The sequence below is a fragment of the Hemiscyllium ocellatum genome, chromosome 3 (genome assembly GCF_020745735.1).
Source record: "Hemiscyllium ocellatum isolate sHemOce1 chromosome 3, sHemOce1.pat.X.cur, whole genome shotgun sequence".
Taxonomy (NCBI): Eukaryota; Metazoa; Chordata; class Chondrichthyes; order Orectolobiformes; family Hemiscylliidae; genus Hemiscyllium; species Hemiscyllium ocellatum.
Window position 1 is genome coordinate 49,207,899 of NC_083403.1, and position 15,826 is coordinate 49,223,724.

A 15,826-nucleotide genomic window follows, 5' to 3' on the forward strand; every position below is an offset into this window, starting at 1 on the left:
AAGGGAAAGATTTTATTTTGATGTCAATATTTTGATTTTTTTCATGATCTCTGTAATTTCCCACCTTTCTCATCAGTATTGTTAGGTTAACAGTACAGCAAAAGTCATTTCAATCTTTTTGTTACTGATTCATTATGAAAATGAATGATTTTCACTGATAGCACAAGAAATCTTTTCCCACAACTTTGATGCTTTCATTCGGAAAAGTGGAACATTAGCTTTTGACAAAATACAAAGAAAAGTGACAAATCAAATCAAATTTGTAATAAAATATTCGTTGCTTTAATCATGTTCATTTTCTACTGAAAAAGGTAATCGTAAAAAACACTCAAAACATACAGGTATAAAGTCTGTGCCAAGTTGCAACCAGGGTTTCTAAAGCTTTCTTTAGCTGATGAGTAAGGCTAAAACAGTATTGTATTGCTCATAGCTATAAAATTAGAAAACAAAAGCTTACTAAAATGTGAGCATATACTGTGTGGAAATTTTCATTTGCCGATAATTATTACAAGTTTTTAAAAAGTAAATCTTCAATTATGAGAAAGTACATTTTAATTAAGTTGCATGCTTTAAATAATTGATTGTTTTCCTTCAAATACAGACTAATTTGGCTAAACAGAAACTGAAATTTCATGTTAATTTAGATAAACACAAATTGACATCACGTATAAAGGTGTTTTAGAAGAATGAAGGCCGAAAGTAAATTTGATGGATTTGATATAATGGATGCTTCCTTTCATTCTTTTAACTCTGTTTGATTGGTTTAAAGACTGTTCAGATAAACTGTACCATAGCCACTGAATTGATTCCATCAGGTAAATTAGACAATGAATATTAAAAACAAAGATGACTTTCATCAAACATCAGAAACAATAAGTTAATTTAGCTTTCAACACAAGTACTAACAAAAACATGAAATAACACAAACATTAATTTTAAAAAACACAAAAGAACAGTGGATGCTGGAAATCTGAAATAAAAAGTGAAATTGTTGGAGAAATGCAGCAGGTCTGGAAGCATCTGTGGACAGAAAGCACAATTAATGGTGTGGGTCCAGGAACACCTGCTTTCTCTCAAAAGATACTGCCAGACCTACTGAGTTTCTCCAGCAATTTCTGCTTTTATTACAAACATTAATTTGGTATGATAAAAATGCTTTCTTAAATAATAGATATAAAATAGGCATAAATTTTATTCGGATAACAAAGGCTTTTTCAAATATAATACATTTTGTTCTCATTTAATACTTTCACAACTAATTTGAGCACAATACACAATAAACAAGCTCTCCTTCAATTATTTAAATTAAAATAATCAACCCCATGCAATAATTAACCTAATTTTTTGATAGTGTTGTTCAAGCTGTTCTGCGAGAAAACATTTACTTTTTTTGGTACTGTCAGAGGTCATCTTTATTCAGGTAGTGCCAAACTGTAAAACAGTGCACATTTTCTAGATTACTGAAAATTATTTCAACTTATTCTATAAGAATAACGGACAAGTCCTTTTCGTTCTTTCACCTTGTTGTTTTTACAAATAGTGTTTTGTTTTCTTAAGGAACTGTTCTAGTCTTGCTCAAAAGCATCATTAATTCCTCCAGTTGGGTAGTGGTCATTAACAGGTTTCTTCTTTGTTTTCTTTCTTGCAATTCCTGAATCAATTTTATACTCACTTTCAGCGACTATTAAACTGGATGTAGAAGCTGTCTCACTCAATGACTGAGCTGCTGCTTTCTGCTTTTTCTTCTTGTTCTTCTTCTTCTGAGACGCCCTGGAAAAGAAGGGGCATATTACTTACTAAGACTTGAAGTTTTGTTTGTCGATTTAAATTGTAGTGCTCAGTTTGGTTTGAGTAGTACGAAAGGATTTCACAAAAGGCAATGCATTAATCTCAGTAAAAATAACACTCAACATTTGGGTAACTTCATATTGTCAGTCAATAAAAAGCAACTCCCCTCATGTCTAGGAGCAAAAGTATTTTTATGGTGTGGTACTGAATGATGCGGATGGAAAAGTTACTTATTGATTACGTTCATCTTGAAATGGGACAGCAATGAGGAGGTTATAATTTATCCCAGTGTCTCCGGATTGAAGTGAGAAAATACCCTTCAAAACTCTAAACACTTAATCGACTTTTAATGACACCTGTTGAAAAGCACATGATGGAGAGAAGAAAACTCAACAGTCTTGGTTTCACTGCCAAAAAAAACACTTGTTGTTTTTAATTTATACATTCATGGATGTGGGTGTCGTTAGCTAACATACGATTTATTGCCCTCCCCTATGTTAAGAAACATAGCTGTGGATCTGGAGTCACATGTAGGCCAGACAGATAAGGACAGCAGCAGTTTCAGGACATTAAGGTTTATGTTAAAGCACAGCAGGACTGCAACCTATGACTGGGTGTGGAATCATGGACCAGTGTTATAACAGTAAGGAGAGGAGAGTGAGAGAGGAAAATTGGAGGGTAAAATATAAAATCAAATAAATGGCAACTTTCTGTCTCTGAAGACAATAGTTTGTGCTGGTGTAGTGAAATCTGTGTGAAGCCTGGTTGCTGTGCTGCATTCACACTCTGCTTAAGTGGGAGGGTCTTCCCCAGGGATAAACCTCCACAAAACTTATGGAGATTATGGGCTACCCAAGAGTCAGGGTAACCAAGGTAATTAATAGATTGTTTGTATTTTAGTTTTAGCATTTTTAATCTATTTATATAACTGTTACAGCAAAATTATATTGTAATAGTTAAATTATTTGTTTTAAAACTCAACGTATCGTGGCTGATATATTCCTCAACCCCTTTTCTCCTGCCTTCTCCCCATGATCACTGATCCTCTTAACTAATCAATGACTTGTAGTGGTTCTGTTCGCTGAGCTGGAAGTTTTTGTTGCAAACGTTTCGTCCCCTGGCTAGGAGACATCATCAGTGCTCTGGAGCCTCCTGCGAAGCGCTTCTTTGATGTTTCTTCCGGTATTTATAGTGGTCTGTCCTTGCCGCTTCCGGGTGTCAGTTTCAGCTGTCCGCTGTAGTGGTTGGTATATTGGGTCCAGGTCGATGTGTTTGTTGACGGAGTTTGTGGATGAATGCCATGCCTCTAGGAATTCCCTGGCTGTTCTCTGTCTGGCTTGCCCTACGATAGTAGTGTTTTCCCAATCGAATTCATGTTGCTTGTTGTCTAGGTGTGTGGCTACTAGGGATAGCTGGTCGTGTCGTTTCGTGGCTAGTTGGTGTTCATGTATGTAGATTGTTAGCTGTCTTCCTGTTTGTCCTATATAGTGTTTTGTGCAGTCCTTGCATGGTATTTTATAAACTACATTAGTTTTTGCTCATGTTGCAACATGAGCAAAACTAATGTAGTTTATAAAATACCATGCAAGGACTGCACAAAACACTATATAGGACAAACAGGAAGACAGCTAACAATCCACATACATGAACACCAACTAGCCACGAAACGACACGACCAGCTATCCCTAGTAGCCACACACTCAGACAACAAGCAACATGAATTCGACTGGGAAAACACTACTATCGTAGGGCAAGCCAGACAGAGAACAGCCAGGGAATTCCTAGAGGCATGGCATTCATCCACAAACTCCGTCAACAAACACATCGACCTGGACCCAATATACCAACCACTACAGCGGACAGCTGAAACTGACACCCGGAAGCGGCAAGGACAGACCACTATAAATACCGGAAGAAACATCAAAGAAGCGCTTCGCAGGAGGCTCCAGAGCACTGATGATGTCTCCTAGCCAGGGGACGAAATGTTTGCAACAAAAACTTCCAGCTCGGCGAACAGAACCACTACAACAAGCACCCGAGCTACAAATCTTCGCACAAACTTTAATCAATGACTTATCTATCTCTGTTTTAAATACACTTAATGCCTTGGACTTAACAGTCTACTGCGGCAATGAGTTCTGTAGATTCACCATTCTCTGCCTCAGGAAATTCCTTCTTATCTACGTTCTAAAGGGTCATCCTCTGAGGCTATACCCTCAGATTCTACTCTCTCATATGAGTGAAAACATCAACACCATATTCACTCTATCCATGCTTCTCAGTAAGTTTCATTTAGATCCCCCTCATCCTTCTATACTCTATTGAGTACAGACCCAGAATCTTCAACGACTCCTCAAACGACAAGCCCTTGATCCCCAGGATCATTCTTATAAACTTCCTCTGGACACCTGCCAAGGCCAACACCACCCTATCTTTGATACGGGGCCCAAAACTGTTCACAACATTCCAAATGCAGTCTGACAAGAGCCTTATACATTTTCAGCAGTATATCCTATATTCTAGCCCTCTCAAAATGAATATGAACATTGTCTTCATTCTTCTAACTGCCACTCAAAATGCATGTTGACCATACCAGAATCCTGAACTAGGACTCTGAAGTCCCTTAGTGCTTCAGATTTCCAAAGTTTTTCCCCATCTGGAAAACAGTCTAAGCCTCTTTTCTTCCTACCATGATGCATAACTCACACTTTACCACATTGTGTTCTATTTGCCACTTCTTTGCCCACTCTCCTCGCTTGTCCCTCTTCAGCCTTCCCACCTCTTCACAGGACCTGTCTCTCCAACTATCTTTGTGTCATCTGCAAACTTAGCAGTAGTGTTCTCAGTTCTTTTGTCCAGATCATTAATGTATAACATGAATAGTTGTGGTCCCAACACTGACCCCTGCAGAACTCCACCAGCTGCCATCCTGAAGCAGACTTCTTTATCTCTACTCACTGCTTCTGCCAGTCAGTCAATCCTCTATTCATACCAGTACCTTGCCTCTAACACCATGGGCTCTTAGTTAGCAGCCTCCTGTGCAGCACCTTGTCAAAGGTCTTCTGGAAATCCAAACAGATAACGTCCATTGGTTCCCCTTTGTTTACCTTGTCTGTTACCTCCTCAAAGAATTCTAACAGATGTCAGGTATGACCTTCCCTTGATGAAGCTGTGCTGACTCAGCCCTATTTCACCAAGTACTATTCAATCCCAGCCTTAATAATGGAAACTAAAATCTTACCAAAAACAAGATCAGTCTAACTGGTTTATGATTTCCCATCTTCTGTCTTAAATAGAAGTATATTAGCCATTTTCAGGTCTCTGGGACCATCTCGGAATCCAATGACTCCTGCAAGGTCACCACAGATGCCTCTACAATCTCCTCAGCTATTTCCTTCAAAACCCTGGGGTGTAGTAAACCTGATTCAGGCGATTTATTCACCTTCGGACCTTTCAACTTCCCCTGCACCTTCTCCTTGGTGATGGCTGCTACATTCACCTCAGCTCCTGCCTTGAAGTTCCAATATGCTGCTGGTCTCCTCCACTGTGAAGGCTGATGCAAAGTACCTATTCAGTTCCTCCATCATTTCTTTGTTCCTCATTATTACTTCACCAGCTTCATTTTCCAGTGGTCTATCCACTCTTGCCTCTCTCCCTCTGACCTTTTTGGTATCTTATAAAATCCTTGCCATCTTTTTTATATGATTAGCTAGCTTAGCCTCATAATTAATCTTTTCCCCACCCTATTGCTTTTTTAATTGTCCTCTGCTGGTTTTTAAAGGCTTCCCAATCATCTGGCTTCCTGGTATTCTTCACCATATTGTGTGCTTTGTCTTTTGCTTTTGTGCTGTCCTTGACTTCCCTTATCAGCCACGGTTGTTTGCACATTCCCCAGTCTTCTCCTAGTGTATTTCCTTGGGATAAGTTTCTGTTGTTTCCCAAACTACCCCCAGAAACCCCTGCCATTACTACTCCACCATCTTCTGTGCTAGGCCTCCGTTCCAAATAACTCTGGCCAGCTCCTCCCCAAAAGCTGCTGATTCTAATCGAAATCATCACACCTATCATACTTGCTATGAATCAGTAACTGTACAATACAAAAGCTTAATATAAATTACGTTTAACAACTATTACTTTGTAACTCCCACTTTTTTTTACACTAGAAACTGCCATTAAATTTCAGCTATTTGTGCAACTTTGTATTTTCATGTTGCAGCTGTACAAAACTCTGGTGTGGCCGCACTTGGAGAATTGCATACATTTCTGGTTGCCACATTATAGGAAGGATGTGGAAGCATTGGAGAGGGTGCAGAGGAGATTTACCAGGATGTTGCCTGGTTTGGAGGGAAGGCATTATAAGGTAAGGCTGAGGGACTTGAAGCTCTTTTCTTCAGAGAGACGTAGGTTGAAAGATGATTTAATAGAGACGTAAGTTGATCAGGGGATTAGATAGGGTGGACAATGAGTGCCTTTTTCCTTGGATGGTGATGGCTAGCATGAGGGGACATATCTTTAAACTGAGGAATAATAGACATAGGACAGAGATCAGAGATAATTTCTTTACTCAGAGAGTAGTAAGGGCATGGGACGTCCTGCCTGCAGCAGTAGCAGACTCGCCAACTTTAAGGGCATTTAAATGGCCATTGGATGAACATATGAACGATAATGAAATAGTGTAAGTTAGATGGGCTTCTGATTGGTTTCACAGGTTGGCACAACATCGAGGGCCGAAGGGCCTGTATTGCGCTGTAATGTTCTATGTTCAATGTTCATTGATCCAGTAGGGAAATAGTTATTAACCATGTCCCTTATATTATCATCTGTTATCCAATTGCAGCAATGGTATGTAGAACCAATAGCATGTCTGTAGATTCGAAATCTACAAATTGTATAATTGGCCCAAAAAGTAGTAAATTATACACAAATTAAGCATTAATGGATGGGGTGGGCCTTGGTTACGAAAAAGAGTTTGTGTTGGAGTCAGCCTGGAGGAAGATGTCATCATTAGAATAAATGGAGAAATGGGGAGAATGGAAGTAGGGTGTGAGGAGGTGGAAGTGAGTGGCCCTGTAATGGACATTGATGGAAACAGTGAAGCAAGGAAAGGAAAGGAAGAATCAGAGATGAAGCACGTGAAAGTGACAAAATGATGAAAATCAGAAGCAAAACTGACAAATTTATTCAATTCAGGACAACAGCAGGAGCAGCACTGAAGACAGCATCAATGTGTCTGAGAAAGAGTTGTACGTATGGGCCTGAGTAGGACTAGAACAGTACACCCCACAAAGAGAGAGACATAACTGGGACCCATGCACATCAGCTTATCAATTGTGGCAATATACAATTACTGAGAACTTAACTCATAGTTTATTTGTTTTTACAAAGTAGCTTGATCACAGACAGTAGAATTTGGAAAACTTTCAGCAACTTCAGGTTTCAAGTGATGTGATTCTTGTTAACATTACTTGCAAAACATTGTAAAAAATGAAAAAAAGGACTAATTTAAAAATATTGATGGCAGATGATTGCTTTATCCAATATATTCAATTTTCAATAGGATTCCCATCAATAATCTCCCAAAAGCCAACTTCACAATCTCCAAGGCGTCTGGGAAGATACCCAGCTGACCAGGTTCTTTTTTTGCATAAAGTGAACAGATTGCTTTTAGAAATTCTTTTATGCCGTAAGAAATAAAGACAGAGGATCAAGGCATTGTTGCCAGGTTGCATGGATGTCTTTTGTGCTACTCCTCATCGGAATATGATTTCTGCCCTAATAACCTAGCAATCTTCTTTATCAATATTATTTTCCTTATTTGCAGAATCCAGCCATTCTAATACCATGAGACAAGAATGTTCTGGATTGTAGATGTCTCAAAAATTCCTCTCAGTATCAAGTGAAAATATTCAAATACTGAAAAGGGGTTGATCTGAAATGTTAACATTTCTCTTTGGACTGATTGAGTGTTGCCCATAATGATATGCTTTTCATTGATCAGACCTTGGCCTTAAGTCCTTCTGATATCAGACCCACAGCATATTGCTCAGATTGTTTCTATGCCATGAAAGACATTCTTCTAATTTTGAAATAATTCAAGGAAATGCTGTCAGCATTTCTTAAGTAAAATTGAAAGCTCTTAAGATTTGATGTGTTGATTGAATTGGTGTTACTTACGGTTTCACAGGTGACTCTGTATCTGTGTCATGCTCAGAGATCAACTTGAGTTCCCCAGACTTGCTGATGACTGCTGACATCTATAGGAGAACAAAATGAACGGAAGATGTAAGAAATAAAGTGGTGGTGGTGGTGACGGGGGGGGGGTGTTAGACAGGGGGTGCAGGGGGAGGGGAGGGTGCTCTGCTGCTTTGTCTCAGCACATATGCAAAGCCACAGGCTTCCTGTACTTGGAATGTATGCAGCTTGTTTGAAAATGTTAAAGCTGTCTGCTCTGATCTATTTACCCATGTGTGGTTACAATCTGTAGACTAACAGGAAAAAAACACGGGCGTCCTACTATTCCCATGATACGGAGATACCACTTTACATACTGAAGTAAAACCAAAATAGTATGGAGAGTTGCTAGATACACCTGGGACCATATTCTAATATGTGCATGTGTGTGTTGTGTGTGAAAGCGAAGTTCTTATTAACATTTTCATGACTGGCATAGTAGTTCTGCACCATGGTCAACAAGGTAGGTTTTTATTTTGTTTCTATTACTTTAACAACAAAAACCAACTGCCTGTGAAGCTGTATATTTCTTTTCGACAAATGGCAGGGTGTTTTTCCAGCAAGGACAGGTTCACAAGGTTGTAAGAATGTGAAAAGGGGTTTTGTGTTAGGAGTGCCTCCAATGGGTCTGGAGGCCTGAAAGGGGTGAGACCTTTTGCTCTGAAACAGCATGTGCAGCAAAAGCTGTTCAGCTTCTCTTGTGGGTGGGCCTTCCTATGACACGAATTAACTTCCAGAGGGATAAGGTCATTAATTGGTCACTTGAAGGGCTTAATAGACCCAATGACAGCTAGGTCTTGTGACACCATCCTGTCCTCAGCAAAATCTCAGGTATGTCAGGGATGCATGGGCAGACAGTGAAAAGGCCACCTGCTGGACTTCAGATGTCCATTCCACCTTCAAATACTGTGGGAGCATAAACCCGAGACCATTATATATGTCTAGAGGGTACATGAATGACAGAAGAGCTGCTCTCTGAAAATCAGAAAAGGAATACATAGAGGAAAGCCTTAAAAAAAAACAGACTGGGGAAAATGCTACATTCTGAAATGGTAAACTCAATGCTGAGGGCAGAAGGTTATAAAATGTCTAAAATTGATGTCTTTTTCATTAGTCTGTTTCTTAAGTGAAAACATTTCCAAGGTGGATCCCAGAGAATAATATTTACTTATTTTGTATACCAGTTACCTGTTATTCTTGTTACAAACTTTGGAACATCAAGAGTCCCTGTTCAGCTGAATGTTAATTTGAAAGTACAGTACACATAGAACCTGAAGACCACACTCAAGAAAAGAAGGTTAGAGTAGAATCTAATTGGATTCATAGCCTATTTAAATTAAAGAATGATTTCTGTAATACAAATTGGTACCTTTCCTACATAGCCTATGCTGCCACTTCAATGTAGCAGAAAGGGGGTGTTGCATTGTTGACTTTCGAATGAAATGTTAAATCAATTATTTAAAAAAAACAGGGTATTCTCCTCAGTCTCCCAGTTGAGTTTTACTCCTCAACTAACAAACTGAAATAGATTATTTAATAATTAGGGAAGAGTGAACAGTTTCTGAAACTTAAATAAATTTAATAATAAAGATATGAAGACAGAATTGGTTAAAGTGGACTGGGAAAATAGATTTTAAAGAAATATAATAATGGCAAATATTTAAGAACTAGCACACCATCAACAAATATATATCCCATTGAGAAAGAAAGATACTAAGAAAGAGAATATTCAAAAAAAAAGAAAAACTGTGAAACCAATTAAGGAAGTGAAATATGATTTTCAATTAAAAGAGAAGGTCTACAATACTGCAAAGATCAGGGCTGAGAAACTGGAATTTTTTAGAAACAAGCAAAGGATGACTTTCCAAATTTTTCCTATTTTCCAAAATTTCCCAAGTTCTGAAAATGTCTTAGCAGACTGGAATTCTGCAAATATAATTTCCATATTCAAGGATGGAGGGAGACAGAAAGCCTGAAATGCCCATCTACATGGAACCAGTAAGGTCAAGAGTGCTTTGTGTGGACTTGCTAACTGCAGATTATCACATATCAAAAAAATTTGCCAGATGTGAGAATGAACGGTGTGAATCCCAGAATCAGATTTCTCCTGCCATTTTGAAAGCCTTCTGCCTCTGTTTTAACAGGGAAGGAGATGGAAAAAATCAGGCAAAAGAGACTGCAAATGGATGTTGATAGGTTAAACAATAGCAAGTCGGCAAATTTTTTGTAAATGGACCGGCAAGTTAAAACAGTTGTTAAAAAGTTTTATAGGATCATTGGGTTTATAAATTGAGGCATTCATTATAAAAGCAAGGATGTGATACAACATCTCCACAGGTCACATTTAGAATATTATGTTCAGTTCTAGGCATCTTATTTAAGAAAGGCTGTTAAAGCCCTGGAAAGACTGTAGAGGCAATTTACTAGAATGATACTAGAAATGAGGGATTTTAGATATAAGGAAAGATTAGAAACATTAGATTTATTCTCCTTGGAGGATAGAAGATTAAGAGGTGACCTCATTGAGGTGTTCAAAATTGTTCAAAAGAACAAAATTGACAGGATAAAGAAGGATATTTAATTTTTCTCCCTCTCTCCTCCCTTCTCTCAGCCTTGGACACTCAGCATCTAACTTATGGTCTCCGAAGCAGGGTCAGTGGAGACACCAGTAACCAGTGGCTCAGTACCGAGTGTGAGTAGCAGTCTGGTGTGGGAATGTGGTGGCAGCCAGTGGTCAGACTACATAGGGGTCCCCTGTGCTGGTCTGCTGTGGATAGCCTTTGCAGAGAGACTGTGATATTTGTCACTTTAACTTTGATTCTTGCTTTTTCTGACCTATGGTTATACTTTGCATAACTGTAATTTAACATTTTTTCTTCATCTATTCTGTAACTGAGGATTGTACCAATGGACCTTTGTACCTAAGATGGCACTGTTAGTGGCAACTTATAAACTTTTCACTGCATTCTTTTCAGTACATGTGACAATAAAGCTAATTCAATCCAATTCACTAGTTGGTATGTCAGTAACTAGGGGTCACAATTTCAAGATTGTCAGCAAAAGAGGTAGTGAGTAAAGGAAACATTTAGTTATTCAAAGAGTTGTTAGGATTTGGAATGTGTTGTCTGGGAGAATGATGGAGGCAAGTTCTATACAAGGCTTTAAATGAGAACTTGTTATATATATTTGAAAGTGATTATATTTAGGGGGCTACAGAAATAAGGCTGGAGAATGGGACTAGCTGGGTAGCTTATTTGGGAGCCGGTATAGGCATGATGAGTTGATTACTCTCCTCCTGTACTGTAAAATTCTATGATTCTATGTTGTAGATGTCTGGATGTCGAAAGTTCAGCATATCTTCACAGTGATTAAACAAGAAAGATCACAGATTTGTTAAAAGCAAATTGTGTCTGACTACACCGTTTAAGTTCATTGATCAATAACAGGATTTACAAAGGTTTTTTTGGTAGATATCACGTGCATGCACTTCAATAAAAAGTATTTGATATAGTAGCTCATTGAATACAAAAGCAAGGATGCAATGTAAAACAGTTACTAATAGACAATAGACAACAGGTGCAGGAGTAGGCCATTCTGCCCTTCGAGCCTGCACCACCATTCAATATGATCATGGCTGATCATCCTTAATCAGTATCCTGTTCCTGCCTTATCTCCATAACCCTTGATTCCACAATCCTTGAGAGCTCTATTCAACTCTTTCTTAAATGAATCCAGAGACTGGGCCTCCACTGCCCTCTGGGGCAGAGCATTCCACGCAGCCACCACTCTCTGGGTGAAGAAGTTTCTCCTTATCTCTGTCCTAAATGGTCTACCCCGTATTTTTAAGCTGTGTCCTCTGGTTCGGCACTCACCCATCAGCAGAAACATGTTTCCTGACTCCAGAGTGTCCAATCCTTTCATAATCTTATATGTCTCAATCAGATCCCCTCTTAGTCTTCTAAACTCAAGGGTATACAAGCCCAGTTGCTCCAGTCTTTCAGTAGAAGGTAATCCCACCATTGCAGGAATTAACCTCGTGAACCTATGCTGCACTCCCTCAATAGCCAGAATGTCTTTCCTCAAATTTGGAGACCTGAACTGCACACAGTACTCCAGGTGTGGTCTCACCAGGGCCCTGTACAGCTGCAGAAGAACCTCTTTGCTTCTATACTCAATCTCTCTTGTTATGAAGGCCAGCATGCTATTAGCCTTCTTCACTACCTGCTGTACCTGCATGCTTACCTTCATTGACTGGTGTACTAGAACACCCAGATCTCTTTGTACTGCCCCTTTACCTAAATTGATTCCATTTAGGTAGTAATCTGCCTTCCTGTTCTTGCCACCAAAGTGGATAACCATACATTTATGCACATTAAACTGCATCTGCCATGCATCTGACCACTCACCTAACTTGTCCAGGTCACCCTGTAATCTCCTAACATCATCACATTTCACCCTGCCACCCAGCTTTGTTTCATTAACAAATTTGCTAATGTTATTGCTAATACCATCTTCTATATCATTAACATATATTGTAAAAAGCTGCGGTCCCAGTACTGATCCCTGCGGTACCCCACTGGTCACTGCCTGCCATTCTGAAATGGAGCCGTTTATCACAACTCTTTGTTTCCTACAGCCAACCAACTTTCAATCCAAGTTAGAACTTTGCCCCCAATACCATGCGCCCTAACTTTTGCTCACTAACCTCCTATGTGGGACTTTATCAAAAGCTTTCTGAAAGTCCAGGTACACTCCATCAACTGGATCTCCCTTGTCTATCTTCAGAGTTACATCCTCAAAAAATTCCAGAAGATTAGTCAAGCATGATTTCCCCTTCATAAATCCATGCTGACTCTGTCCTATCCTGTTACTACTATCCAGATGTGTCGTAATTTCATCCTTTATAATAGACTCCAGCATCTATCCCATCACTGAGGTCAGACTAACTGGTCTATAATTTCCTGTTTTCTCTCTCCCACCTTTCTTAAAAAGTGGTACATTAACCACCCTCCAAACTGCAGGAACTGATCCCAAATCTATCAAATTCTGGAAAATAATCACCAATGCATCCATGATTTTTCGAGCCACCTCCTTCAGTACCCTGGAATGTAGACCATCAGGCCCTGGGAACTTATCAACCTTCAGACCTAACAGTCTCTCCAACACCAATTCCTGGCAAATATAAATTCCGTTAAGTTCAGGTCCTTCAGCCACTGTTACCTCAGGGAGATTGCTTGTGTCTTCCCCAGTGAACACAAATCTGAAGTACCAATTCAATTCTTCTGCCATTTCTTTGTTCCCCATAAATATTCCCCTGTTTCTGTCTTCAAGGGCCCAATTTTAGTCTTAACCATTTTTTTGCCTTTCACATACCTAAAAAAGCTTTTACTATCCTCCTTTATATTATTGGCCAGTTTACCTTCGTACCTCATTTTTTCTCTGCATATTTCCTTCTTAGTAATCCACTGTTGTTCTTTAAAAGCTTCCCAGTCCTCTGTTTTCCCACTTATCTTTGCTACGTTATACTTTTTCTCTTTTAACTTTATATGTTTCTTAACTTCCCTCGTCAGCCACAGCCACCCATGCCTTCTCCTAGGATCTTTCTTCCTCTTTGGAATGAACTGATCCTGCAACTTCTGCATTATACACAGAAATATCCGCCACTGTTCCTCCACTGTCATCCCTGCTAAGGTATTGTACCATTGAACTTTGGCCAGCTCCTCCCTCATAGCTCCATAGTTCCCTGTATTCAACAGAAATATTGTCACTTCCGATTGTACCCTCTCCCTCTCTAATCTCAAGTTTAGACAATGGCTGGTGTACTGCGTAGAATTCTGGGCATTACACATAGCAAAGCTCTGGGGTTTATCATGAAGCTATCAAGAATGAGCATGTTCGATTTTATGAAGAGATTGAAGAAGGAAAGATAGTTCTTAAAGTAGAAAAGATCAAGAGTAGACCAAAGAGGTAATAAAGTTATGAGTGTGCCTTGATTGAGAAAACAGAGAGAAAATTATTTCCTCTGGCCTAAGGAGCAAACAGCCATGGCCTGAATAAACTTACTTTAATCAAGAAGTAATGATGAACAGATCTTCCTCTAGCACTGATATGCGCATTATAAAGAATTGGTCATTATATCTAGTAAATCTTGTTGTTATACATAGTTTAGAATTTTTGACTTGCCGTACTATAACAAGTAAATTGAACCAGTGTTGCCAAAAAACGAATTGGAAAAGTATTTGGATCCTTTGGCAGCAGTTTCAAAACCAGCAGCATCTACCATTAAAAATAACACATACGGGCAGCAGGTGAAAGGAATACTACTTGAAAACGTTTTCTCCAAGCCACATATTAAGTTGGAAATGTTTCACTGTTCCTTCAATGCTGTTGGGTCAAAAAGTTGTACTTTACTGTCCCAATCTGTGAATGTACTTGCACCACAGGGACTATAACTATTTAAAAATGTAAGCTCACCACTACCATCGCAGGAGCAATTAGGAGCAGCAATAATTGTTCACGTTACCAATTATGGCTCACCTCCCATTACAAGGAAAAAGTACACAAATGATACATACCAGCACAACTCATTTCTAAAAGCTGCATAGAAGACCCAACAATGCCTATTAATTGTACAGACTATTACAGTATCAATGTGCAATTAAGGAAAGCATGAAAATGTGGCAAGACAGTACTTCCAAACGAGAAGAACAGAATGAAAAGTCAAGGCATATACTATGCACTCAAGGCATACACCTGGTAAAGAAAGATATTGCATAAGCAATGGGAACAAGTATCAGTCTGACAGCTCAGTTGGAACTGACATCAAATATAAAGAAGGGCCTCATATAGGAAAGGAAGTAAATTACAGAATGAGTTACTGAATACATTAAAATCTGAAAAGTTGACAGTGCAGCTTCACACAATGGCACAGCACAGGAAGGGGTTATTTAGTCCATCATGCCTGTTCTTTCAACCAATTTATCCCTCTCCCGCCTTCTTCTAAGAGCCCAGTAAATTTTTCAGCTTCTACCTAACTCAGCTAATTTTGATTTACATTTACCAATTATTTTGCTTCAATCATCTTTGCAGCCAGTACCTGCCAATATGCTGTCTACAAACATTTCTCCTTCTTTTGCCTTTGGCCCTTTTTCCAATCGCCTTAAATCTAAGTCTTCTGCCATTAGATGTAGCTTCTCGTTATTCCATGAAAAACCCTCATTATTTTGAACACCTCTACTAAACTCTTCACTTTTCTGTTCCAAGGAGAATCAGCCCAACCCCTCTAGTGTGTTGTTCTAACTAAGTCCCACAATCTTGGTCTCATTCCAGCATTTTTTCTGGATGCTCTCTACCTATAGTCTTGACACCATACTGCAAGTTTAGTGGCAGAAAGGCATGGACTGGATAGCCTGATACCTGCCCGACTCCCCAGGAGGGATGTCAGGGATGGGGAAGATTTTAGGTCAGTCTTGATTATGTTGAGTGGGGTAGAGCAGGCATGATAAACAATAACATCTATGTCTGCTCCTATCATTATCTTTGTACCCATAGGCTGATTGAGACACTTACGTGACCCGTATGAATCTCATCCCATCTCAGCATCATTGATCTGTTACCAATGGGTCATTCCTAATGAAGTTGCTGGGCTTGAAGAACTGCTGGCCACCTGATTAGCAAATAACTCTTGGAGGCAGAGTGTACATCTTCAAAAGCCTGGAAACTCCAATGTCTTAGATAAATTGGGATTTAATCCTTTTGGGGGCCCACTAAATATTTATGGAGAAAATAAGGACTGCAGATGCTGGAG

The 15,826-nt window shown here is 39.2% G+C and overlaps 1 protein-coding gene across 1 annotated transcript in view; it reads right to left on the bottom strand.

The window, feature by feature from the left end:
* Window positions 1-282: 282 nt before the first annotated feature.
* ahi1 (Abelson helper integration site 1) overlaps window positions 283-15,826 on the bottom strand; it is a 258,275-nt gene continuing 242,731 nt past the window's right edge. Inside the window, exons 26-27 of the mRNA XM_060857049.1 lie at window positions 7,963-8,042; window positions 283-1,770 (exon numbers count right to left, since the gene is read on the bottom strand). Of these exons, the coding sequence (XP_060713032.1) occupies window positions 1,566-1,770; window positions 7,963-8,042 (285 nt within the window). The 3' untranslated portion in view covers window positions 283-1,565. The remainder of the gene's footprint in view (window positions 1,771-7,962; window positions 8,043-15,826) is intronic.